General features: G+C 40.4%; 1 protein-coding gene across 9 annotated transcripts in view; it reads right to left on the minus strand.

The window, feature by feature from the left end:
- Positions 1 to 4,910: 4,910 nt before the first annotated feature.
- Positions 4,911 to 24,875, minus strand: part of ADPRHL1 (ADP-ribosylhydrolase like 1) — a 37,202-nt gene continuing 17,237 nt past the window's right edge. For 2 of the 9 annotated variants that reach the window (XM_083501432.1, XM_083501435.1), the window contains 4 exons: positions 23,668 to 23,795; positions 20,887 to 21,019; positions 19,153 to 19,306; positions 4,911 to 13,437 (listed from right to left, as the gene is read on the minus strand). In XM_083501432.1, the coding sequence (XP_083357558.1) occupies positions 9,198 to 13,437; positions 19,153 to 19,306; positions 20,887 to 21,019; positions 23,668 to 23,795 (4,655 nt within the window). In that variant the 3' untranslated portion in view covers positions 4,911 to 9,197. Of the gene's footprint in view, positions 13,441 to 18,898; positions 19,307 to 20,886; positions 23,161 to 23,544; positions 23,796 to 24,875 lie in introns of those variants that run through there. The other 7 variants (XM_083501434.1, XM_083501433.1, XM_083501431.1 and 4 more) reach the window with 6 other exon arrangements.

Consider the following 24,875-nt stretch of genomic DNA (forward strand, 5'->3'; position numbering starts at 1 on the left):
CCAACTTTCATTAAAAGCAATTCGATGTGTTCCCCCACCCCACAATCAAGATTTGTACCTCTGGGTTTTGGACGTCTTAATTACATGTACGTAGTTGCTAATTTCCATTATTTACTTATATCCTGCAATATAAATCAAGCCACATGATGGAGCCTCCCCACTGCAGCTGATAGTTCCTGTACATAGCAAAAGGGGGGAGGGATGACTGCTTATACTAATAATACCCACTGGTATCTGTTACAGTTTCTGTGGAACTGAAACGCGAAAGGTTAAACCTGTAAACAGCAAAGGTATCTTCGGTGCTGGAGTCAGTGTGGTGGTTTAACGGAGAGCTTGTGTTGTTAATAGGCGAAGAGACTCGGATTCAGAACTCAGCAATGGCGCTCATTGCGGGGCATTTGACAAATTGCTATAGCCTGGCCTACCTTGTTAGGGTAGTTGGGAATAACCTTAGGGGAAGTCATTGGAGGAAGAGAGGAATGCAAATGGAACAAATAAATAATACTGTTTTCCTTATAAACAGTGGACGCATTGTGTGTAGAAATGCACAATTATGAACATAACAATAATTTTATTACCGCCCTTCATCAAAAGATGTCAAGTTAAAAACACAAGATAAAAGCACAAATAAATAGTTAAAGCAGAAACAACAAAACACTAATGCCCCAACCTACAAACACATTTAAAAGGCTGTAGAATATTAATCGGCCAAAGGCCTAGGACGTTTTTGCCTGGCACCTGAAGATATACAATGAAGGCGCCAGACAAACCTCCCTGGGGAGAGCATACCACAAATGGGGGGCCACTGCAGAAAAGGCCCCGTTCTCGTGTTGCCACCCTCCAGACCTCACGTGGAGGAGGCACACAAAGAAGGGGCTCAGATGATGAATGCAGAGTCCAGGTCAGTTTGCTGTATATGGGGAGAGACGGTCCCTTGAGGCATTGTGGTCCTGGGACGTTTAAGGTTTTATAGGTCAAAACCAGTGCTTTGAATTGGGCCTGGGAGCTAATTGGCAGCCAGTGTAGTCGGGCCAGGATCGGTGTAATATACTCAAATTGTCTTGCCCTGGGTGGTCAAGGAGAATTAACAAAGACATACCGGTATTTTCCCTGTCTCTCTCCCAACAGTCATGCAGGGCAACCAAAGCAGTTTAATTGCCAAAATCAGGCCTAAACCCCGATTGAAATGGCTCTAGAAAATGAGTTTTTAATGAAACATTTGTTAGGAAAACCTTTACAGAGAAATTTGACTACAATATACATAAATTAGTTTAGTTATCTTCACTTACAATTTGAGCACTTTAATTCTTTCAGAAAACTAGAACAGAAAAACAACAACACTTTCCCTTAGGTCAATGCTTTAGCAGTTCTTCAAATCCTGGAACTGTGCAACAAAACTTGTGCATTTATTATAATTATTTATTGCTTAACGCATTAACACCCCGCTTTTCTCGACAGTTCAAATCTCCTAACCAGGATGCACAAAATGCAACCGCAAGAACGATGAACAAAAATAAGTTAAAAATCCCCAAACAAACGACATCAAATATTTGCTTCAAAACAACGAGAAACATTAAAACCAACAGCAGGAGTTACAGGCAGCGAGTAAAATCAGTCTTGGAGTAAAACAACAACAATAAAACAGCTGCAATAAAAATCGAAAGGCAAAAGTTGAAGGCCTTCCTAAAATGGAAGGCTAATTCAGAGGAAGCCCTCCCTGAGAAGGAGCAGTCTAGCTCCCTCTTCTTGTTTTGAGACCTGTGTACTCTGTTTGAATATTTTTGCCTGGATGGAATGTGTCCTTGAATTGTTACAATGCCTCATGCATGCCTGGATGGAGACAGAGGAAGAGAGAGAGAGGCAGCAACTTCTGTCTTTCCATGGCTGGAATGTCATCAGCACTACAAAGGTAAGAGTCACATCCATTTGCCGTGCCCGCTGCACTGGCCCACATCTGCCATGGTCATGGGGCCCCCTGAAAATTTGCCCACAAGGGAATGTGGCCCTTGGGATAGAAAAGGTTCCCCCCCCACACACACCTTAGTGGTAGAACTGGAACATGGTATTTCAGGTGCCATGTAAATAAGAGTTGCTCAGTTGTCTGGTCTGAACACTCTTTCTAGCAGAAATATAGGCAGAGGGCCTTCTCGGTAGTGGAATGCCCTCCTATCAGATGTTAAGGAGATGAGTAACTATATCACTTTTAGAAGACATTTGAAGGCAGCCCTGTACAGTATAGGGAAGCTTTTTAATGTTTTATTATGTTTTTTATATATGCTGGAAGCCATATGCTGGGGCAAACCAGTCAGATGGACAGGGTACAAAAAATAAATAAAAATATATTATTTAAAAACAACTAAACGTAGCCTGTTTTAAAAGGCCTATGCGTCACCTGCAGTCTGCTGTTTGGAAAGAAATAAGGAGCCTGGGGAACTGAATCTGCTCCCTTCCTTAATAGCCAGTAAATCAGATTTTATCTTTTAAAAAATAAATTCCTATAACACTGGGATCCAGGGAGAGGAGCCTTATACAATGCATATTTGTCTGTGTTGTGTTGAGCATTTTGTCCCATATTGTACATTTGCATTTTTTAAAAAAGGATAAATATGAGACACTGTCTTAGTGACTAGTCCATGGATAGGCAAACTAAGGCCCAGGGGCCAGATCCGGCCCAATCGCCTTCTAAATCCAGCCTGCGGACGGTCCAGGAATCAGCGTGTTTTTACATGTGTAGAATGTGTCCTTTTATTTAAAATGCATCTCTGGGTTATTTGTGGGACATAGGAATTCGTTCAGTACCCCCCCCAAAAAAAATAGTCTCCCCCCCCACAAGGTCTGAGGAACAATGGACCAGCCCCCTGCTAAAAAAGTTTAGTTCTTCTATGTCAGCTTATTTTGCTAGAGTCACTTCCAGGCAGCTTGCTATCCCTGGTTAGAGAGTTGCAGCTGAATAAAATTAGCTGAGAGGTGCTGAACTCAGAGCACAGGTCTCCCTCTATCCCCCCCCCATCCTGATCTATGGCTGTGGTTATTCTATAGGGTTAGGAAGGCACCCTGTACATGTGGCACTCCCAACCTGTGGGGAGGTGGGCTGGGGTAAGGGGAGAATTGGCAGTATAAATGCTGGAGTATGAAACAGATTTTGAGGTCTGACACTGGTGAGCTTTGAAACTAAGCAATTGTTGTATTCTACTATATTGTAGTTCTAGCTATGGCAGGATGGAGAATACCAGTATATAACATTCCCCTGAGTAGGAACCAACAACCAGCGCGATGGGTATATATTACAAGATGTAGTGAATACCTTTAAAAGAGACTTAAACCAAGTCATGGTGAGTACAGCTATCAGTGGAACGAATACAGTGGAACAGATTTCCTCAGGTGGTTGTGGACTGTCCTTCACTTGAGGTTTTAAAGCAGAGGTTGGATGGTCGTCTGTCATGGATGCTTTAGTCGAGATCCATGCATTGCAGGGAGTTGGAGTAGACGATCCTCAGGGTCACTTCCAATGCTACAATTCTATGATTCTATCAATATTTTAATGAGGAATGGCAAATCTGTGTGCCAAAAACAAACAAACCAAGACGCACAACGAGGCAGAAAGCTCCGCATATTGATATATTACAGCTAAAATTGTGGAGTGGTGGGAAAGAGAGGACAGAAATATTTTCAGAGCACTTGGGATTGTTACGCTTCTTTATCCTTCACAATAATGGCAGCAAGGTTGTCAACACAGATCATCTTCTTTAGCCACAAATAAAAGGGATTTATCCCTTTGGCATACATACCTTCTAGCAAAGCTCATTTTAACTGTTGGCAACAATAGTGTGTACAACAGATGAGCTATACTCCCACCTTAAATACCCAAGGCACAGAACCTCTGTCCATTTTTTAAGAAATACCAAATTTAGGAAATAACTTTATCTCTAGATAATCCAGTGGATCAATATCCTGGCTTCATATATTCAGGTTTTGCTGCTTGGCATTGGACCTAGATCCTAAGGCTACTGTCCCAGTGAGCCCTGTTTTAAATTAAACCCGTGTTTATGAGATGTGTAGGCCAGGGGAGGGGAATGTTTTTCTGATGCCAGGAAGACCTGCTAATCCTCTGACTTTGAAAAAAAATGTAAAACTGACGCCTTACTTAACATCCCAGGGAACAACGTGTGCTGTGTCATGTCTTCAGTGTTCCTGTCTTGTCTGTCCAAGAGCTGTAATATATGTAACTGCTCTTTCAGTCTTTGATCAAGGGTGAATCTGATTGCCTTTTAACCGTGCCTGTCCCAACATTTTGAACAATAACAACAAGCTAATAAAAGACTGCAGATTTCATTTGGTTGTATACACCATTGGCAAAAAATGCTGAACTCTGGCAAAACTGCATAGATCTTGGTCTGATCCAGCAATGAATATTTATATCCTTAAAGGTAAAGGGACCCCTGACCATTAAGTCCAGTCGCGGACAACTCTGGGGTTGTGGCACGCATCTCACTCTATAGGCTGAGGGAGCCGGTGTTTGTCCGCAGACAGCTTCCAGGTCATGTGGCCAGCATGAAACACCATTTGCCTTCCCACCGGAGCGGTTCCTATTTATCTACTTGCACTTTGATGTGCTTTTGAATTGCTAGGTTGGCAGCCGCAGGGACCGAACAATAGGAGCTCACCCCGTTGTGGGGATTCGCTGTGGTTTAGACCTTAGATCCTTATTTATAGTATAAAAAGGTGACAAAAATTAAGACTTACTCTTTCCTATAAATAAATTATTTTACTTATTTATTTGCTGTACCTTGTGGCTGTCTAAGGGTACACCTTTGTGAAGCTTGTTGTGAACCCTGCCTCCCCAATCTCTTTGCATTCATGCACCTGCCATTCATGAAAAACATCTGAAACATCACATAACACCATGGGGCCCTCACTGAGGTGCTTTATTGTGATGATCTGCAAAATGGTGGACTGTGTCACGGCATTAAAAAAAAAAGTTCAGATGTGATTCCCACCAGAACCCATTGTTATCTAGGCCTGGATGGCTATGAAATAAACTTCAGAATAAATAAATAAATAAATAAATTCCTATTAAACAAAACCACATACAAAGATAAATCATTACAGTACCATATAAAAGGGGATTCTTTTTTTAAAAAACAACAACAAGCATACACTATATAATACAATAAAATAAGAAATATTTGTGTTTCAAGACAAATTATAAAGTCTGACACATGTAATAGTCTCATTCCAAACTACACAAACAAGTTGTGCAAAAGACTTACAATTAAATATATTACACGAGTCCAGATTTATAACATAGTTCATACAAAACTTGCTGTCATATCCACAATAGTATCTGCTTTGAGCTTACTGTCGTGTTCTTCAAAAATACTTCCAGTTGAGATTGTAGTCGTGCAGAGATTCTACATCAACAGAAAGAAGTCCATTTCCTGCTTATCAGTGTTGAAAAACAGTATCTAAACATAAGTACCTACTTTGACATAGCAGTTACAAAATAAATTACAGTATGTGGTTGTCTCCAGTTGGTTTCTCAAAGACCGTCCATAGCAGTTTCCTGAAGACTGGTTCAAAGATCATTGCTCCACCCCATGTTTTCAGATAGCTGAAAAAAATTGCATTGCCACCTAGAAACATTTTCAGTAACATCCAAGTGTAATGGAATGAGCCCTAAGTCTTATATTCAACTAGCAATTCCAAATAATTCATACAAATAACCATCATAGCAAAGTCCTAGGAATTCCCAGAGGACATTTACCTGAGAGGTAGCAAAAGAATATTGGTGCACAAACGTTGCATTATATTATCAGTAGTAAATGCTTCAGGACCAAACTAAAAGGAACATTAATCACATATTTAATGACCTGGCCACTTTTATTTTATTTTGTAAGACTCCAATCCTGAAAACAGTTTACAGTACTGCTATTTGATCTCAAAGGTGTAGTTTACAGTAATCAGCACTTTTTTTGGGGGGGGGGGTGCAGAAAGCAGCCAGAAGGGATCAATGTTCAGCAGAAAACTATCAACCCGCCCCCTGAATTGCATGCATATTGTGGATCGGTGCCCCTATTTCCCCCGTCCCAAAGTAAAAGCAACGTGGTTAACTACAGGGCTTTTTTTCAGCCAGAACTTACAGGAACTCAGTTCCAGCACCTTTCAGGTGGGTGCAGTTGACGTGATGAGAGAACAAGGAAGACATTCATGGTGAGTTCCGGCACCTCTCTTTCTAGAAAAATAGTACTGGTTAACTTTATGATACTTGTTTAAACATATGGCTAACATCACATCTAGTTTTGCCCCACAGACTGCCAATAAGCAATCTGTGAGTCTCCCTCCAGCACTCAACTTATTTACTAGGGTGAAAGTTCCACGGAGTTTTATTTCCTTCTAGGCAGGCAGAGAAGTCCACTGCAGCCTTAGACTTATTACCTGGAAGCAAATTTAACTGAAATCAGTGCAGTATATTTCTGCTCTAAGAGATATTGTGATATCTGACAATAACTAATATCTGAAAAGATAAAAGCAAACAGAACCTTCCAGAACTTGACAAAATGTATTTTTTTGGACAGGGGTTACAGGTGTTTGCTTTTTGAATTGTGAAAGTCACCTTCTTTTAAGACAGTTCAGAGATCCTGGTTGCTTATTATGCAGTATCAAGTTTCATTTTGTAGACCAGAATTCTGTTGCTGTAAGTCTTGACCTTAATGTGACACCTGGGTCCTGTCTTGGATTTTTATCCATGTGGTATGTTCACATTACAGAAGTGCCTCAGGAAAAATGGGCCTATTTCTGCTCCTAAACAAGACACTCTCCCTTTGTGGACAAAGAAGTTGGAAGAAGGGAGACCAAGAAGATGATCCTTTATTCTGTCCCATGATTTTAGGCGGTGGATTCAGGCGATTTTTCTTGTTCCAGATTTCACAATAATGACTTTCATCATTTTCTGCAGCGCCTTTTCTGCATATTCCAGGAAGTGCTAGGATCTGGCATGCTTACCACATTCCAAATCTTTATTAATAAGTTGATCACAATGAGGAATGTAATAAACGTTGAAAGATAAAGCTATACAGGAATCTGAAAGCATTGAACACATGGAAGATACCAAATTACCTCTGCAAGAGATTCAATCAATATTTTCCCCGTGATAAAATATATTTCATTCAGGATTTTACTGTATCATCCTGTATTTGTAATTTAATTGTCACAAAGAGCCTTTAATTACAATACTAAAAAATGACTTACGGTTTATTACATTTTGTAGCATTGTTAAGACCTTCTTACAGGCCTCTTCTATCTTTATATGCTTGTCTTATTTATGCACACTATTACGCATCACTGTTTTCACTTTTTTTTTTTGAAAACAATTAAAACACACACAAAAATGTATATACAGGCATGATTTCAGTGGCTGAATAGCCTGCAGTGTCAAAAGCCTTCCAGGAGCACTAATAAACAGCATTATATTAGAATGAGTAATGAGTAATTAGAATGAGAAAGTGCACTCTCAAAAGGGTCACTTTAGTTAGTTATACACTGACCTCAGCCTTTAGCAGAGAAACACACTTTGGGTACGATGCAGCTGAAATTAAGCACTTTTTATGCCCCACTGGTTTCGCACCCAACACCATCCTGTTTCCAAGAGTAAGATGCCAGCTGCCCCTCACAGAAAGTGAGAGACTGGGAGAAAAGAAAGCAAAGTCCTAAGGACAGATCTTCTAAGCTGTCATCCATCATGATTAATCCCAGAAAGCCATCTGGCAAAGACTTGTGAAACCTTAAAGTCTGGCACCTTTTATTATAGAATCATACAATTTCAGAGTTGGAAAAGGATCTTAGAGGTCTAATCTCCTGCTCAGTCTTGTCTAATCCCCTACTGAGGGCAGAACCTACAATGCAACCATGACAGAAATATGTGGCCCTCCAGGTAGTATTGGACATGAACCCTATAATTATAATAATTATAACATTTGTTTGTTTGTTTGTTTCCTGCCCATCTGGCTGGGTTTCTCCAGCCACTCTGGGCGGCTTTCAACAAAATACTAAAAATAAACAGGGCTGCCTTCAGATGTCTTCTAAAAGTCAGACAGTTGTTTATTTCCTTGACATCTGATGGCAGCGCGTTCCACAGGGTGGGTGCCACTACCGAGAAGGCCCTCTGCCTTGTTCCCTGTAACTTTGCTTCTCGCAGCATGGCCAGCGGTCTGGGGCGATTTGTAGTCTGGCAATATCCACAGGTTCCCAACAAACTGCTGCAACCTTGACAGATTCAGCCTCTGTTGAAAAACCTCCACTGAAATATTTTACAAAGAATAACAATTATAATTACTACTTTGTCAGCTCCACCTTATCTAAGGGTGCTTGTTTATGGTGTAACATTGTCTCCTTCCTGCATTCACTCTGTATTCTGTTTTGTGTTTCTTCTGTAGTTTTATGGTTTTGCCTTGTAATATACCCTGGCAAAATCGCAACAAAAAACCCCAACCCCTTCATTGAAGGAAAGCATCTCCCAAGGCAGCCCACGCCAGTCAGACAGCTTATTGTTACGAAGTGTCTTCTAATCTGCTTCCTTGCTATTTCCACCCATTTGTTGTCACCCTGCCCTCTGGAGCAACAGAAAGAAGTTGTGGCTTTCATGGAAATGCCTCAATAAACTGGTTGCTGTTTAAGGTGCCACAATACTTCTTTGTTGTTTTTACTGTTTAAGTCTCTCCCATTAAAAGTGCTTAATTTTGGCTGAGGGTTCCCATACAGCAGAAACAGGAGGCAGCATATTGAGGAGGCAGGGTAAACACAATCACTTCCATCTCCCAGGTGAGGGGCACAGTTTTAGTAAACTTTCCTCTGTTAAGCATATGTGGAAGAAAGGTTCTAGTCTAGTCTTCGCCTCCTGTGCTGCTTATCTGTTTATTTCTAACATAAATAAGTGTTATGGTGGCATGAGGCCACTTTATTCTTTGTTCCCATAGTTATTACATCTAAGAGTTACCATATGCGAATCTGATTATTCTGGGTTGACATGTAATATACTTGAGGTTCCAGGTGACACCAATTTTAATGACTGCTAAAATCCAAAACTGATCAATGGACAGCCAACTCAGTGTGATTTCAATGCCACCATTTAAAGCTCTGAAGTGAAACAGTGGCCAGAGGATGAAAAATTCAGGTCTATATTCCAGTCATTTGAGCTGCATTTAGTTATCAAGCTTAATTGTATCAATCACACGAACAACCATTGGTTTAATAGACAAAGGTACTAGTTCTTCACTGTAGCTTTCTGCTATGTATTTTTCCAAGGCTAGTGATCTAGCTTTCTGACTTATTGCATCAGCCCCGAGCTTTTGAGATTCCCCACTTCCTTGTTCTGATAGCACATTTGCTGACAGAGTTTGGTACTTGCCAGGAGGACTACGCTGTGGTTTTCTCTGTTCTGCGGGACACGTCTTGTTCGGTGAGCCCAATTTGGGACCAGTATCAGTCTCACATAGTGTTTTGTTCTTTTGCATGGTCCTATCGTGACTTGACAGTGGAGCCAAGGAACCCTTCCTTTCACTAGAGTTCTTTTCATGCACTCCCAGTTCATCTGAGGCAGGAAGACGATACTTCTCAGATTTATGATGCGTATGCTTTCCATCTCTTATACTAGATTTAGGTTTGACATAATCCTTTGGTGGTTGTGGTTGCTGCTGCTGTTTCCCTGCTGTGGCGCTATATTGATGGCTCTCCTGTTTCACATCTGATAAGGGTAGCTGCTGGTTCTTAGAATTCCATGAAGCCTGTTTTTCATTCTTAGCAATATCCTCGTGGTTTCTAGAGTCATTCAAGGATGGTTTCTGCGGCTCCCCTGCTGCAAGATTTACTGGCTCAGTCTTTGATTCATTTGGTGCTGGTATCTGATGTTCCTTATGGTTGCGCAAAGTACCTCTCTCCCTTACAGTAGTCTCTTTGCTCTTTGGAAGTCCATTTCTAGAGTCACCTAAAGATGGTTTCTGTGACTTCTCTGCTGCAGGTTTCATTGGCTCAGCCTTTTTATTCTTTGGAACTTCATTTTCCAAAGGTAACTGGTTTTGCCCAGAATTACTAGTGTTCTCTTTTGTTTTCCCCAATTTGCTTACAGTAGTCTCTTTACTCTTTGGAAGTTCATTTCTGGAGTCATCTAAAGATGGTTTCTGTGACTTCTCTGCTCCAGGTTTCATTGGCTCAGCCTTTTTATTCTTTGGAAGTTCATTTTCCAAAGGTAACTGGTTTTGCCCAGAATTACTAGTGTTCTCTTTTGTCTTCCCCGATTTGCTTTCAGGTTTCACTTTCTTGCCAGATAATGGTATTTTGTCACTCTTAGTCTTAAGGCTATCCTGGGCATTTCTTTGGTTAGCATTATCATCACATTTCACTGGTTCTTTGAGTGTGGAGAGCTGGTGTTTTGCAGCGTTTTCATCTTTTGATGCAACAGTTCCACCTTTTTCTGGATCTCTTGATGGTGTTTGACATTTTGAGTTATCTGGGGAATGTAACACTCCCGGCCTGCTAGGTTTATGCTTTGGTGGGGTCAGCTGCTGTGCACCTGCTCTTTCACCAGCACCCTCTGCAAGGTCACTTTTTATTAATTTCTGGGGCATATTGGAGTTACGCACCAACTTCTTACCTCCCACTATAGAGTTTTTCTCTTCTGTTACCTTGTCATCTTGCCCCTTTCTATCAGCAGATGATGGAATTAGACATTGTACTTCTTTCAGTAGATTTCTTTCTCCTCCTTCACTGTTCCCCTGCTTTACTGTTTCATTTGGGGAGGGAAATCCGCTTTTCTCAGGCTTTACTTCTGCCATCACTTTCATGCTTTCCTGCTTCCCAGTGTTGTTTCCTAAGGGCACCTGCTGCTTCTCCACATTGTGCGCGGGGCTTGCCTCCCCTACAGGACTAATTTCACGCTTTCTAGTCTCCTTTGTTGAGGCTGGTTGATACTTCCTGGTCTGGGGACTCATACCCTCAACTTCTACAGCATGGTTTTCACTCTTAATTAAATCATTGCACAAATTGCTTGTTGTTGGCTTGCTGTCTTGCCCAGGTGCCCCCTTGGGCTTCAGCAATTCAGCTGGAGAAGGGAAGTGGTGTTTCTCAGAATTAGGACTGGCTGCATTATCTCTTACAATACAGCTCTCTTTCTTTTTCACTGCATTTGATGTTGGGGTTTGGAGGTTTCTGACACTGCACGAAGGTCTGTCGACTTCTGGAGTATCACCTTCTGGATTTGCTGAGTGGGTCAGTGAGGATGAGTGAGATTTTTGAGAAGGAGGTGCAGGATTCTTTTCCAGATTGCCAGTTTCGTGGCTGACGAATTCTTCCGACAGCCTCTGAGAGGTATCCAAATGGCTCAAGCTACTCTTTCCCTTTTTGCTCTTGTTTTCAGAATTTGTCTTTTCATTATCTGAGCGCAGTTCAGCTTTGCTAGTATTCCCTGCTGCTCTAACGCAGCTGGATTTATCTAAATCACCAGTCAAAGGGCAAAGCTCTTTTTCAAAATCATTTCCTTTTAAATCATTGTTGTCTTTCTGGCTCCTATTTGAAGTAGGAGTTTGGTGTGGTTGATCTATAGTCTGTTTTGATATGTTTGAGCTAGGGTTATTTTGTTGGCTCAGCTTTGGATGCGATTGTGGCTCCTTGGGCAAATGCTCCCTTTCTGCCTGTTGATCAGATGGCTCACCTTGGCTTCTCGATGGCTGTAGCACTCCCTTTTTTGCTTTATCTGCATGGTCGCTTTTGTTAAGGCTAGGAAATAGTTCCTCCTTATCAGGCAGCTTTTCTTTGTTCTGAACCGTGTCAGAAAACGTGCTCCCCAAACTTTGTGCGTTATCTTGACATGGCTTAAGCGGAGGCATTTTGTGAACAGCTGCAGGTTCAACACTTGATTGCTGGTCCTTTATTGGAGGCTCTCTGTTACAAGATGCCTGAGCTACAGGAGAGAGAAATGGTGGAATATTTTCCAACACTTTCTTTTCAGAGAAACATTTTTGGCTGGTGAATGGGGGATCTTTTATAGGCTCTGCTAATTCTATTTCTGTCTCCTTTGGCTTGAACATGCCTTCTGGTATGCCAGGAATCCCGTCCCCTTTCATTTCCTGGTGACTATGTACATGAACTCCTTCAGCTGGATTAGAAGAGAGGTCCTTAGTAGGTATGTTTTCTCTGCTCATGATTTTTGCTGCATTTTTGTCTCTGGACCTGGAAAAGGTATCATCCACAGGCGGTATGGTGTTCTCTTTGTGATCTAAGCTGTCCTTAGATAAAGGAGGTATGCAATCAACAAGGGACACATTTTCACGTGAAGGAAGAACACTGTCTTGATTAGAACCTGGGCTTGTAGGAGTTACATTACTCTTGACAATGTCCTTTTTGTCAGCCACCACCTTAGGCATTTCATGATGCTTGTTTTGCAACTGTCCTCCTAGTTGCCCTTTATGTGCCATGCTTTCTGGTATCCTGTTGTCATGAGACCCAATGCCACGTGCTTTCTGGGTGTCTTTTGGTCTCCCCACTTCAGAAGGCTGAGTGGCGGACTTGGCATTTGTAGCCCAACTCCAAGGGTGACTAATTTCAGTAGCAACACAGAATTTAGGTGTAGGGATAGTTGTGCATACCAGCTGTTGAGGCTGAGGGCTATTGACAATTGTGGTTGTCCTCAGTTTCCTTTCAAGCACTCTTATTTCAGGTTTGCAAATCTTTTTTCTCTCTGGGCCCTTTTTGCTCTTTCTCTCGCCTTTGCACGGCAGCAAAGATTTCACCTCAATGGCTGAACAGATATTACTGCTTTGTTCAAACTTTTCTTTCAGTTTGGACAAGACAGAGTTTTTGTTGATGATCTTGGGCAGGTTATCGTTTGGTGTCTTCTTTTTTGGAGCCACCTGCTTTTCTCTTTCTTTAGCTTCTTTTTCCTCAGCAACTAAGAATTTCTTCAGGATATTCTTCACAGTATTTTTCCCGGTTGAGCAGACCCATTTGACTTTATCGTGGGGTGTTATCTCTGGGCTTTCTCCTTCCTTTGAGGAGCTTTTGTCCAGCTTGCTTACAATGGAGTTTAGCCCGTTTCTGTTCTGCTTTTCTTTAACGACCAGCTTGCCAACCTCTCTCGACCTTTTCCTGTAGGCCTCGCGGTTGTTGTTCATGAACCTCGATTGCAGAAGCTGGAATTTGGTGGGACGAATGCCGCCATGTGCGCTATGGCATTCGCGCCTCGAGTTCACCTTGTTCTCTATCCCTTCGAGCCACTTGGCCTTCTTGCTCTCGACCTGGGGTCGGCTGGATAGGAGGTCTGTGAGGTAAAGTAGAAGGCTGCTGAGGACAGCAAATGCACCTAGTTCTGTGGACATCTTACTGAGCTTCTTCTTCAGCACTATGGGGTCAACCAGCACCTTATCACTGCCCAGCTTTGTACCTTTACTTCTGCTGCATAAAAGAAAACGAATGTTGTTGTTTTTGTCCAGGGAAAGTCATCAACATTGCTTTTACTTCCTTACTGGTTTTAATGTGTTTAAACAAGATTATATACCGCTTTATTTTTTATTTTTACACAGGAACCTGCCTGTGTCAGACAATAAGTCCATCTAGCTCAGGACTGTCAACACTGACAGGAAACGGCTGTTCAGAATTTTAGGCAAGGTTGTCTCTCAGCCCTATCTGGAGTTGCCAGAGATTGACCTTGAGACCTTCTGCATGAAATACAGGTGCTCTACCACTGAACTACAGTCCTCCTCCTTAAAAAACACACACACTATAAAATACTCATATTACCAAGAAAAGTAAACTTAAAAACAGGTAGACATAATAAAATGTATCAATATATAGATAAAATCAACAGGTTTTTTTTTAAAAAAATGAAAAACCACAATATAGCATAATAAAAAAATGAGCATTAATTTTAGAAGTAAAATTACATCGGCACTCCTCTTAATGTGCCAGGCACATTTATCCAGTGCAGAAGATGATATACAACAGTTGTCTTAGCCATGACTGTTATTAACAGATGATTGCTGATACCTGTCCAGGATTATGAACAGTAAGCATACATAGTATTAGCACAGAGTGTTTTTTTAAATTCTTTGAAACACAGGACGCACCTCTGCAGGCACATCCCAAATAATGGCATAGTGGCTTAACATGCAGCTGAAGTACCAGAAAACAAAATATGACTATGTGTCATGTCTGGAGTATGACACTATGTAGTGTGAGGTTCTGTCTGTATTTTTTTTTTTTTAATCCTGAAAACAGAGAGGAACAGGATACTAGCAAAAGATTACATAGTTCATTCATTCAGTAGGGTTTAAAAAACAAAACAAAAAAACTTATTTTATTTCAACCGACTATCATGCCATACTAGAAACCGCTATTGAAACCCTCAGTTTCTAATGCAGTTTGTCATCTGATAGTAGGATGTGATGAAGATACTGTTTGAGAAATGCAAGTCCAAATCCTACTTTTTAATGCACAGAACCCTTTGGAACCTGGCCTGCTCTCTCTCTACAGGGAGCTAGCAAAGTTTGAAAGCTTGCAGCATTCCACTGTGTAATAAAATCCATCTAGTCCTAAGCGAAAATCTGATCTGCTTTCCCATCAATTATGCGGGGAAATGTTCTCTTAAAATCCCTTTTCTGAATCCTAGTGAAACCAGGAAAGCCAGAGATAAAAGCATTGTATGCCATGATATCCAAGACAATATCAATTGACCTCTCTATCCTTTCATTTATTAACATGGGTAGAGATAGAAGTCTGGCATGGTTATAAGCCTACTTCTGTTTGAAGAATTAGGCCTACAGGCAGCTGAGGATTTAGGAAATGCATTAACTGGTGAGGATCAGTTACTAAATAAAATAGTGAACTCAGTGTGAAAGCTACATGGTGAAGTCAACAGTAATAGACAATAGCCCGGAGGGGGGGAAATGCACCAGAGGTTTCAACTTTCTAGCACCATAAAAAAACTTGGAAGGTTAATTCACGTAATAATAAAGTAGTATGTGAATGGGATTCAGCCTGCATACCAGGACAGTATTAAGTTTTTATACCTCTTCATATACAAGCAAAAGCAAGACAACAAATCGCCTTGGGATGAAATCCTGGCACTGGTGAATGCAAGGGCAAATGCCAGCTTTGATTCCAGCAGATCAGGAGTTCATCCTTACCACGTAAGATGCCCAGACCATACAATGAAGGTGCTTTTCTGATTTCGAGAAGCAACATAAGCTGCTAAATTCAGATAGATTCTGCCATCCACATCACTATAAGAGAGTCAACCATTTATTTATTTATTTCCTTTCTCAACAAGCTGTGGCATTTTATGAAGAGTTGTTGTTGCTTTGTGGTTTTTTTAAAAAAAGGTACTTTTAATGGTCATTTCCTATCAACATGGATGCCAGCTCAGGTTTGAAGGAGGGAGGAGCAGAAAGAGATTTCACAGCAAGAATCAAAAGACTGCTTTTTGGAGAGATAGTTCTTCAGACAGAAATACAACATTGCATTTTAACAGCACATGTTATGGTGACTTTTTTATACCTCACAATTACCAGAAATATAGATGTTCCTGAAGAACAGTATCACATGTAAGTGGCAGACTGCCCCTCACCCCTCTGCTTGTAAATGAAGATGGCAAAATCTAGGCCTCAGAGCTTTTCTCACAGGTAAACATTGCACACAAGAACATCTGAATGAAACAGTTGTGCTCAACATCACAGGTTCTGCTTATAATTACCATTGTCATAATGGGGGAAAAAGACAACAAAGCAATGAAAACTTTTGACAGTTGGCCAGCACTGAATACAACAAACAATATGCAGCATATGAGGATAAGGATGAGCGGCTAGATGTCACTGTGTTTTGGGGTTTTCTCCATTGCAAGACAACATACGTATACAACACTATTTATAAAAAGCAGCTTCTGCTGAGGCCATGCCTGACGCACACATGAAAGAATGGATAACGTCACTGATTCGAGGGGTGGATTTATTGGAACCGGTGTTAATCTCAAGCCATGTCACTCACTGGATTCTCTTCCCGTTACCGAAGTATGAATTCAAGGATGAATATTAAATATACCCAACGATTTAAAAAATTTGCCCTTTCAAATTGTAGGAGTCTTCAGATGGGAAGAATACGGTACATCAAGAGTTTTATTTCAAACAAAGACTACGATGCATTTATAAATCTAGCTTCAGGAATGAAGGGGAAATGTCTGTTCCCCATTTCTTCAATCCCTCCCCCATATGAAATCCTTGTTTCATCAATACCCACACACAAAAGGCATATTCAGGAGGTCTTGAAACCAGCATTGTGGGCCAGTGCCTCATTTAATTGTCTTCTGATATCATGAGGCAGAAGATTTCAATCTTAACCAAAGAACTCACACTGTGGGTCAGAGTCCATAGGAACCACTTAAGTATTACCTCAGTGGTGAGGAAACTCTTTCCTATGCTGCTGTGGTAACATAAGAACCCAAAGATCACATTAGAGATTTGCTAATGATATGGCAAATTCCTTTTCCTTTCCTGGCCAGAATTAAATCAGTGTCTTGTCATGAATGACCTGTTTGTATGTTTCAGCACCTATATTCTTCACTTTAGCAGCTTCAACAAATGAAAGCAAATTGCATATACTCTTAGGGCAACTAAGTATAGCTGCTGACAAAGAGTTAGGAATAGGTATTCTATGGAAAGAATTAAAGTTATGTGTTAGGAATGCAATCCTATGCATGATTACTAGGAAGTAAAGTCGCACTGAACTGTGGTGGCTACTTCTTAGTAAAAGTACATAGGAACACTCTGTACATCCTATTTAATGTAAAAGGGGACTGAGGCACAAAGCTGATATCAGAAATCAATTAGACTTCAAAGCGGTTTACTCAGAAAGTTAAAATAGATTGGGGGCGAATAAAATAAACTGCCCAAGGCACTGCTTTGAAACAAAGGTAATAATATGAAACAGCAAATGCAGCTCCATAATTTGGATCATATTATACAGAGATTGTTTGTAGGCTGCCTCAGTCACTATTCATAGTTACAAGGTTACTGTTACAACTCACAAGGTGACTGTTTAAGAGAGTACGTTCAACATGGAGAAGAAGAAAGAGGCCAGCAGTGTATTTTCATTTGGGAGTCAACCTCTGACTGGCAAGAAAACAAAAAAAAACCCCCAAACACCTTAAAATTTCAGGAGAGAGTGAAGGACCTGACCACAGTGAAGAACTAAGGTGGAAGACGGCAGTATATGTCAAAAATTACACAAAGGGTCAGCCCAATACATTTTGGCACCTGAGGCAAACCACAAAATGGCATCCCTCTTACCGCCAGGGAAGAAGGGGTGAGTGAAGATCTACATCAGGAGCAACGGAGGGAATAAAAATCTACACAAGGATCTGCTGCCTTGGTTGTATCTAGACTAGGTTAGGCTGCAATCCATCCTACTCACCTGGAACTTGTAAGCCCAATTGAATAGGACTTACTTCTGAGTAGACATGGTAAGACTTGCACTGTTTAGGTAGTATTCAACTAGAGTCAACTCCGGGTAGACCGATTGAAATTTATGAATATGACTAAGTGAGGCCCATTAATTTCAGTGGGTCTACTCTGAGTAAGACTTAGTTCCAACCTTGGTCACACTTTAAGTCCAATGGAAATCAATAGGACTTAAATTAGTCATGGCTAACTTTCTATATTGATTTTAACAGAATCTAAATGCTCTTAACTTACACCACAACTACCAACTATCTCCATATTTACTCAGAAGAAAACCACGTTGAAATCAACGGAACTTACTCCAAGTTGAATGTATGTAAGATTGCAGCCTCAGTCTGGATCCAACCCACTAACTTTGAAACTCTTTATCTGCCACTATATATCCTACATCTTTCTACACTAGAACAACACTTTCCAGATTTCGTAGTAGAAGAGATTCTCAGCACCAAGAAATTCACTGTAACCTTGACCAACAATGACTTAGTGACAACTGCAAGCAAGAATTCCAGCAATGACACAGTAACATGCAATGCACACAATGTCAAAATAATGAATGATGCTTATGAAGAGGCATAAGATTAATTTATTTACAAGTATTTTAGCCACCCAAATCATTAAAAAGTTTGTAAAGGTGTTTTTTTTTGGGGGGGGGGTGGAAATCACCACAAAAATATATAGGAAGCCAGGAATAGTTGGAGAGTTGTTTTGTTAACTTCCTAGAATATTTAGGCACTACAGTTCTGGAAAAGGATATACATTTAATTGATTTTTCAGTTAGGTGATATCACAGAAAATCAATATTACGGAGTTGAGAGGAAACCGGAAATAGTGCATAAAAATGGACTGAAAATATAGAATCTCAGACATACTTCCTTCAAAGGGTGATAAAATTAGTTTGTCTTAAATAGGTGTGCAGACAGCATTAGTTTTACATATATATTATTGGCATATGTGTACATGCAGTCACATTTTGATGTGATGCAGAATTTTATAACAAAAATGGGTTCTTAGACTGCTTCATCCCCACCCCAAATTATAATGCCAAGGTGATATAATTAAAGTAGTATGATTAATATTAATATTAGAAGACATTCTTAAGTACTGAATACTGACAGAATTTAAATACCCTTAATCTATTTTATTTACTATACCCTTTCCTTCAAATAAATTATTGGAGTGGCTTACAATAAATTTAATAGTATAATTCTACTATTCTGCCTCTGCGCAGCATTTTATAATGCTGCCTGCAACAATATTGGCATAGTTTGGGAGTTACATGGAAATAACGATTAGCAACCCAATGTACACTTAGCTGCAAGCTGATTCTGTCCCTATATTTGCTAACACTTGTCTCATTCATACATTACATTTTTAGGGGTCCATTAAAAAAACTCAGGTGTACCCAAAAATGTAATGTGTGGACTGGCCCTTAGGTCGGGTCAAGAAACTCCTATCAGTGGAGTAGTGGGAGTACTTCAGAGTAAATGAATAAAATAACATCATGTTAAAGACAGTGTGACTTCACTGAGACTTAGGGGCACGCAATTCTTTTCCTGAATTGTTACAAATCTGTTTAGAGTTGCTTCTTAGGAATTTGGCTGCAGGGTATAATATAATCTTTTTTTAAAATAAAATGAAATGGCAAAAACATCTTTACTTTTCCTCTGAAGACAGTCGGAAGAGAGCCTCTCCCAAGTTTTCTAGCTTCTCCCTCTGTTCAAGATCCTGGTACAAGCCTTTAGGGACCTTGTTGAGCCCATAAAGTAAGCCATACAAACAGCCAGCAATAGTTCCAGTTGCTGCACTCTCACCTGTAAAACAAAGCACAAACAAGAACCCAGTTGCATGGCCTTTTAGTTTCTCCGTGAAATAATATCATATACGGTATATTAAGAGCAATCTCAGTTCTCTGAGCGCTGGTCCAAATTGGCACCACCAAGAGGTTGGCAGAAACATTTATTTATTTATTTATTTAAAATAATTTTTATTGAATGATTTTATGTTACAAAAAACAATACAGCCATACTACCACTAAATACAATTAAGAAATAAAAATTACGTACATCAATATTTAGTTTGTTATTTGTTATTTACCGTCTTATTTCCTCCCAATCATTGCATACAACAGCACCCACACACCCACACCCGCACACAAAATGATAATAATGAAAGTAAATATTTTCCCCCTTTTATCTTCCAAAATCTTTTATTCAACTTTGACTTCCTGTCAAGTCCCTTTGCATATATTTTATCTTATATTTGAATGTACACAAACAATAAACCTTTCTATATAATTTTTCTAATACATTCTGAAAACATAATAAATCCTTAATTGTTGTCTACCTCCTTTTAGTTCCTTTATCACTCGAATGCTAGCACAGAGTCAAAACTATTATTGTATTTTTGAACATATCTTCTATAACCATCCTTTTCCCGCAAATTTTTGCTTTGAGTTTCCTCTGAGTTTACTAGTCAATTGAGCCGTCTCCACCAATTCCTGTAATTTGATTTGCCAATCTATTCTTTTTGGAGCCTCGTGATCTTTCCATCCCTTGGCCACAAGTATACGAGCCGCTGCGGTTGCATACAAGAATACCTCTCTTAGATTTTTTTGGGATCTCTTTATCTAAAATACTTAATAGAAATGCCTCCGGTTTTTTAGTAAAAGTTACCCCCATTATCTTTTTTAATTCATCATATATTTTCCCCCAAAAAATCTTAATCTTTTCACACGTTGGCAGAAACATTTAAAAGGTTGGCAGAAACATTTAAAAAAGTCATGGGGGGGAACAACTCTTAAGGTGGAAACAGCCCAAAGAAGACATGCCCAATTGCCATGCTGACAATTGGTCTTTCATGTCACAATCACATCACACCTTTAAAGCACTCTTAGACTACTTTAGCAGTCGTGACTTCTCCTAAAGAATTATGGGAACCACAGCTTGTTAAGGCCAGTGCCTTTAACAAACTTTGCCTACTTTACCTGCTACCTCCTTCTTGAAACACCCCTGCTGTAGAACTAGCTGTGAAGCATAGGTGTAGACCATGTAAGCTTTCGTAGATAAATAAAACAAAAACAAAACCTCACAATTCCTGTGGCTTAACTTTTCTTTGATAGTAGGATTGCCACTTCCTTTATGGGAATAAGGAATGAAGCTTTTCCCAACCAGCACAAGATTACTGCAATAATTACTAGTTGGAAAGTACAACAAGTGCTTTAGATGCAAGATACTTCAATGGATGTAGTAAGTGGAAAGAGCTATATTTATTAGTGAGTCACCTAATGTAGCCAAACTGACCCTAATCAAAAATTATAATGGTCTGTATGCCCTATGTATTTTGCTGTTATGGTTACAAGGAACCGACCTGAAGGAACTACTAGATTACTCACCACCATGGAACACTGCCCGGTTGCAGAGCTCGGTCCAATCACTACCACATCCTAAGAGAGCATCATATGCAATCATGGGAGCATCATGACCTCTCCTTCCACCACGGCCTTCAGAACTCCATCTCCTATAAGTCTGAATGGATAATTAATGAGTTTGGTTGGGTGAATTTGATGGCAAGGCAACCCAGAATGTACAAATTTAAATGCCACTCTTTTACTTTGCCTTTTTTCTTTTTCTTTTCATAGCATGGCACAGAAACATGAGGTAAATTGCAGATTGTGTTTTAAAATACTCCCTTTTTTGTTTCTTTTTAAAAATATTGGAGCTACATTTTCTCATTGCTTATTTCTGTGTGTATTCAAGCCTTGCTTTAGCATACATTAAATATTTCTTTAAAAAATATTTAATCTGAAACAAGACAGAAATGGCCTTTCTTGGCTTTGGGGGATCCACATTAAGGCAATCTCTTAGACAGCTCATCTTTCTTGGGTTCCTTCACAAATAAGGATTCGATTTGCCTCCATCCGTTTATCTGAGATTATGATGAAGATGGTGGTGATGGTGATGATGATGTCATTTGATTCTCTGACATCACCATGATGGCATTTGCAACACTGCCGATGCGTTTTCAAAACTTGCCTACAGTTTATCACTTAAGTCTATAAAACTGTGGAATCCCACAAGCTTGCTTCCTCAGAGAGGGAACTGCATGTTACCGTTTTTGTTGTTCTTGGCAAACCTTTTTATTTCATTCACTGACTGTTGAACACTTTCTGTAAAGAGGTGGAGAAAACAGAGAAACAGAGAGACAGTGTGTGATCCAGAAAGTTTTAACCGGGACTTGTCCTATCTGCTGATTGAAGGTTCTTACTGCACAGATGGTGGTTTCCTGCATGGGTATCACATTATACTGAGCATACATGTATATTTCTACAAAAGAAGGTCACAGTTAGCCAACATTTTTTGAAAGCTGTAGCCTTCACAGAATGAGCAGCAAAGGCCATATAGAAGATCTTAATGTACTATAAGTGGTGCCCCAAGTAAACAAGCAAACAAACATCCTGACCACTAAGCAATTGTCACATCTACATCCAGTGATGATACTGGAATGCTTAGTAATAGTTTTTCTAACAGCAGCTTCTGCTGTATTGCAACTTCGTGAAATGCTGAAATGTAAGTAGATACTACCATAATGTTCTTGGCAAAATTCGCATCCTATTTAAGTGCTGTTGCCTTTTACTTGGGTGCAATCTGTTTGGGGCAAGTCTCCAAGTAACAGAATGGATTGTGCATATTGTAACTTCGTATAGAATACTGGTGAGGAAAGCGCTTGCATGAGTGACAAGAGAGCCATTTCACGAGGTAGGTCACCTGATCTCATGGAGAGCCTTTGTACACTGGGATAATGCATTAAAGAATACTGGCATTGTAATGAAGACTTTCTATGCAACCCAGATGAGACAGGTGGTGAGGGGGTTTCAAATGTCAGGCACCCCGTAGAGTCATTGTCATGCGGGAGTACGATAGTCATAGCATTTGAATCAGATTTCAGTTAAGAAAATAAAGAGAGCACAGCAGCACACGGGTCTGAAGAAACTGCAGCTCTCATAGAGCGCCTGGGATATATAACTGGAGCCACCAGCAAACAGACATTGACATCTTCTTACCTCTTGTGCCACCAACTTAGCATGTCTGCTGAAAGAGTGGTAGGCAGAATTAGATTGCTAGAGGCATGTTCACAGTCCTTGCTACCCAACCTCAGCATCTGCTTGGTGACCTGGACAGCTAATTCAGTTCCATCTGACCCTATAAAACCTCAGCTTTGTTAAATTCTGCTCCCCAATCTAAGCATACTGTTTTTCTGTTGAGGAGACTGCCAGAATGTCTGCTTTCCACCATTTCCCACATTCTACCTCTGTAACCTGATCTTTTTCCTGATTTGAACTGCAATGTTTGTCGTTCTAGTCCATCTGCACATTAGCTGCCACATCTGGAACCCAATATTATGACCGCCTTAAGCTACACTGCTGGCTCTTCCCTTCACCTCCAGCTGCAATGGTGTGACCTTGGATCTCCTATTCCCCTTCTCACATGGAATATGAAGTTGATCCAGCAACTTCAAGAGCTGCTGGATCCCAACTTCCATCATCCCTGGCCAATGTCTATAATGGGGCTGATGGTAATTGGATTGCAATCATATCTAGAAGCCCACCCCTACACTAAACCTAGCACCAATCTAATATTTGTCCTGTAGGCTTGAGTCATTCAGTAAACTTATACTACTACCAATTTATGGTAAGGTAAAGGTAAAGGGACCCCTGACCATTAGGTCCAGTTGTAACTGACTCTGGGATTGCAGCGCTCATCTCGCTTTATAGGCCGAGGGAGCCGGCGTACAGCTTCCGGGTCATGTGGCCAGCATGACTAAGCCACTTCTGGCGAACCAGAGCAGTGCACGGAAACGCCGTTTACCTTCCCGCTGGAGCGGTACCTATTTATCTACTTGCAGTTTGACGTGCTTTCGAACTGCTAGGTTGGCAGGAGCAGGGACCGAGCAATGGGAAGCTCACCCCGTCACGGGAATTCGAACTGCCGACCTTCTGATCGGCAAGTCCTAGGCGCTGTGGTTTAACCCACAGCGCCACCCGCGTCCCTACCATTTTATGGTACTTGGTTGCAATTGTTTCTAAATTAAAAAAAATAGGACCCACTTTCAGATGGGAGAGTATCAGTACATATTTGTCCCCAATACTTTCAGAATTTTTGGTTGAAGAGTTTACCTTTTCTCTTTCCTCAGCATCATAATTGTCAGGAAAGTTGGGTTTATTCTGGTTATCTTCATTGATTTCTCTCTCCTCCAAGTAAAATTGCCATTTTGCTTCAAAGTAAAACCAATGCTCCTGATATTCTGAATGAAAAACAAAATTATGGTACGTTTAATCTTGAATAGGTTATTTCAGTGCAACAGCATGAATGACAAAATCCAATTTACAGAACTCTCATGAAGAAAATTAAATAAAACCTGCCCAACTATTCTTAGCCTCTCAACAATACTAATTAGCTTATCTTCACAATGTAGAAAGGGGGGTGGAATAGATTTTAATTTTGTATTGTAAATACAAATAATTAGGGCCACCAAACACACATTTTGGAAAACCAGAATGTAGATCACAGTGTCTATTAAACATACAAACAAAGTTTTACTGTAGTCCATTCAGCAATTACTACTGGGTCCTGAATACTGAGCAAAAGCATAAGAAGCCCTCCCAAGTCTCAACAGGAGCTATTTTGAGTGCAGGCTGTATGCTACCTGATAAGGCAGTTGGCAGTAACACCTTTTTTTTGCAGTATGATCTTCAGAAGTCAGCCTCTGCAAATAAACTAAGATGGGCATCTCTACCCATTTGTACAAGTGCAGCTTTTTCTGAGTATGCACCCAAAAGATGCTTAAAAGTAGAGAGGGTGCACTTTGTAAACTGGTGGTGCTTCACATGCAACATTTTCCTACAGGAAGCAATATCCCTGCCACTTCTGCAGCATCCATTGCTGTAGCTTTGTTTCCGCCACCAATATTCAGTATACCTTCCTGAACCACTGTATCTGTAGCAAAGCAAACATTTGCAGCACAGTTTATATATTGAGTCTAGAGCAGCTGTTCTCAAACTTTGGTCCTCATATGTTGTTGGAATACAACTCCCATCATCCTTAAGCTAGTAGGACCAGTGGACAGGGAAGTTAGGAGCTGTAGTCCCAAAAGATCTGGAGACTCAAGGTTGAGAAAGGCTGGTCTGGAGGAAAACTTTTTTTTTTCTAAACACGAGATTGCTGCTGATTATGAAAAAGTCATTTGTGAAGTTGCTTCAGTTTAAGAAAGGCAGGCTATGCTCATTTTCTCAGTATGTGTACCACTTGCACTTTGAAGACAGGAACAAAAACATAATTTTCTTATCCCCCTGCAAATAGCTTCCTGATCCCTGCTGACTGAAAA

This window comes from Podarcis liolepis, assembly GCF_965112155.1.
Source record: "Podarcis liolepis genome assembly, chromosome: 4".
In the NCBI taxonomy this organism is placed as follows: Eukaryota; Metazoa; Chordata; class Lepidosauria; order Squamata; family Lacertidae; genus Podarcis; species Podarcis liolepis.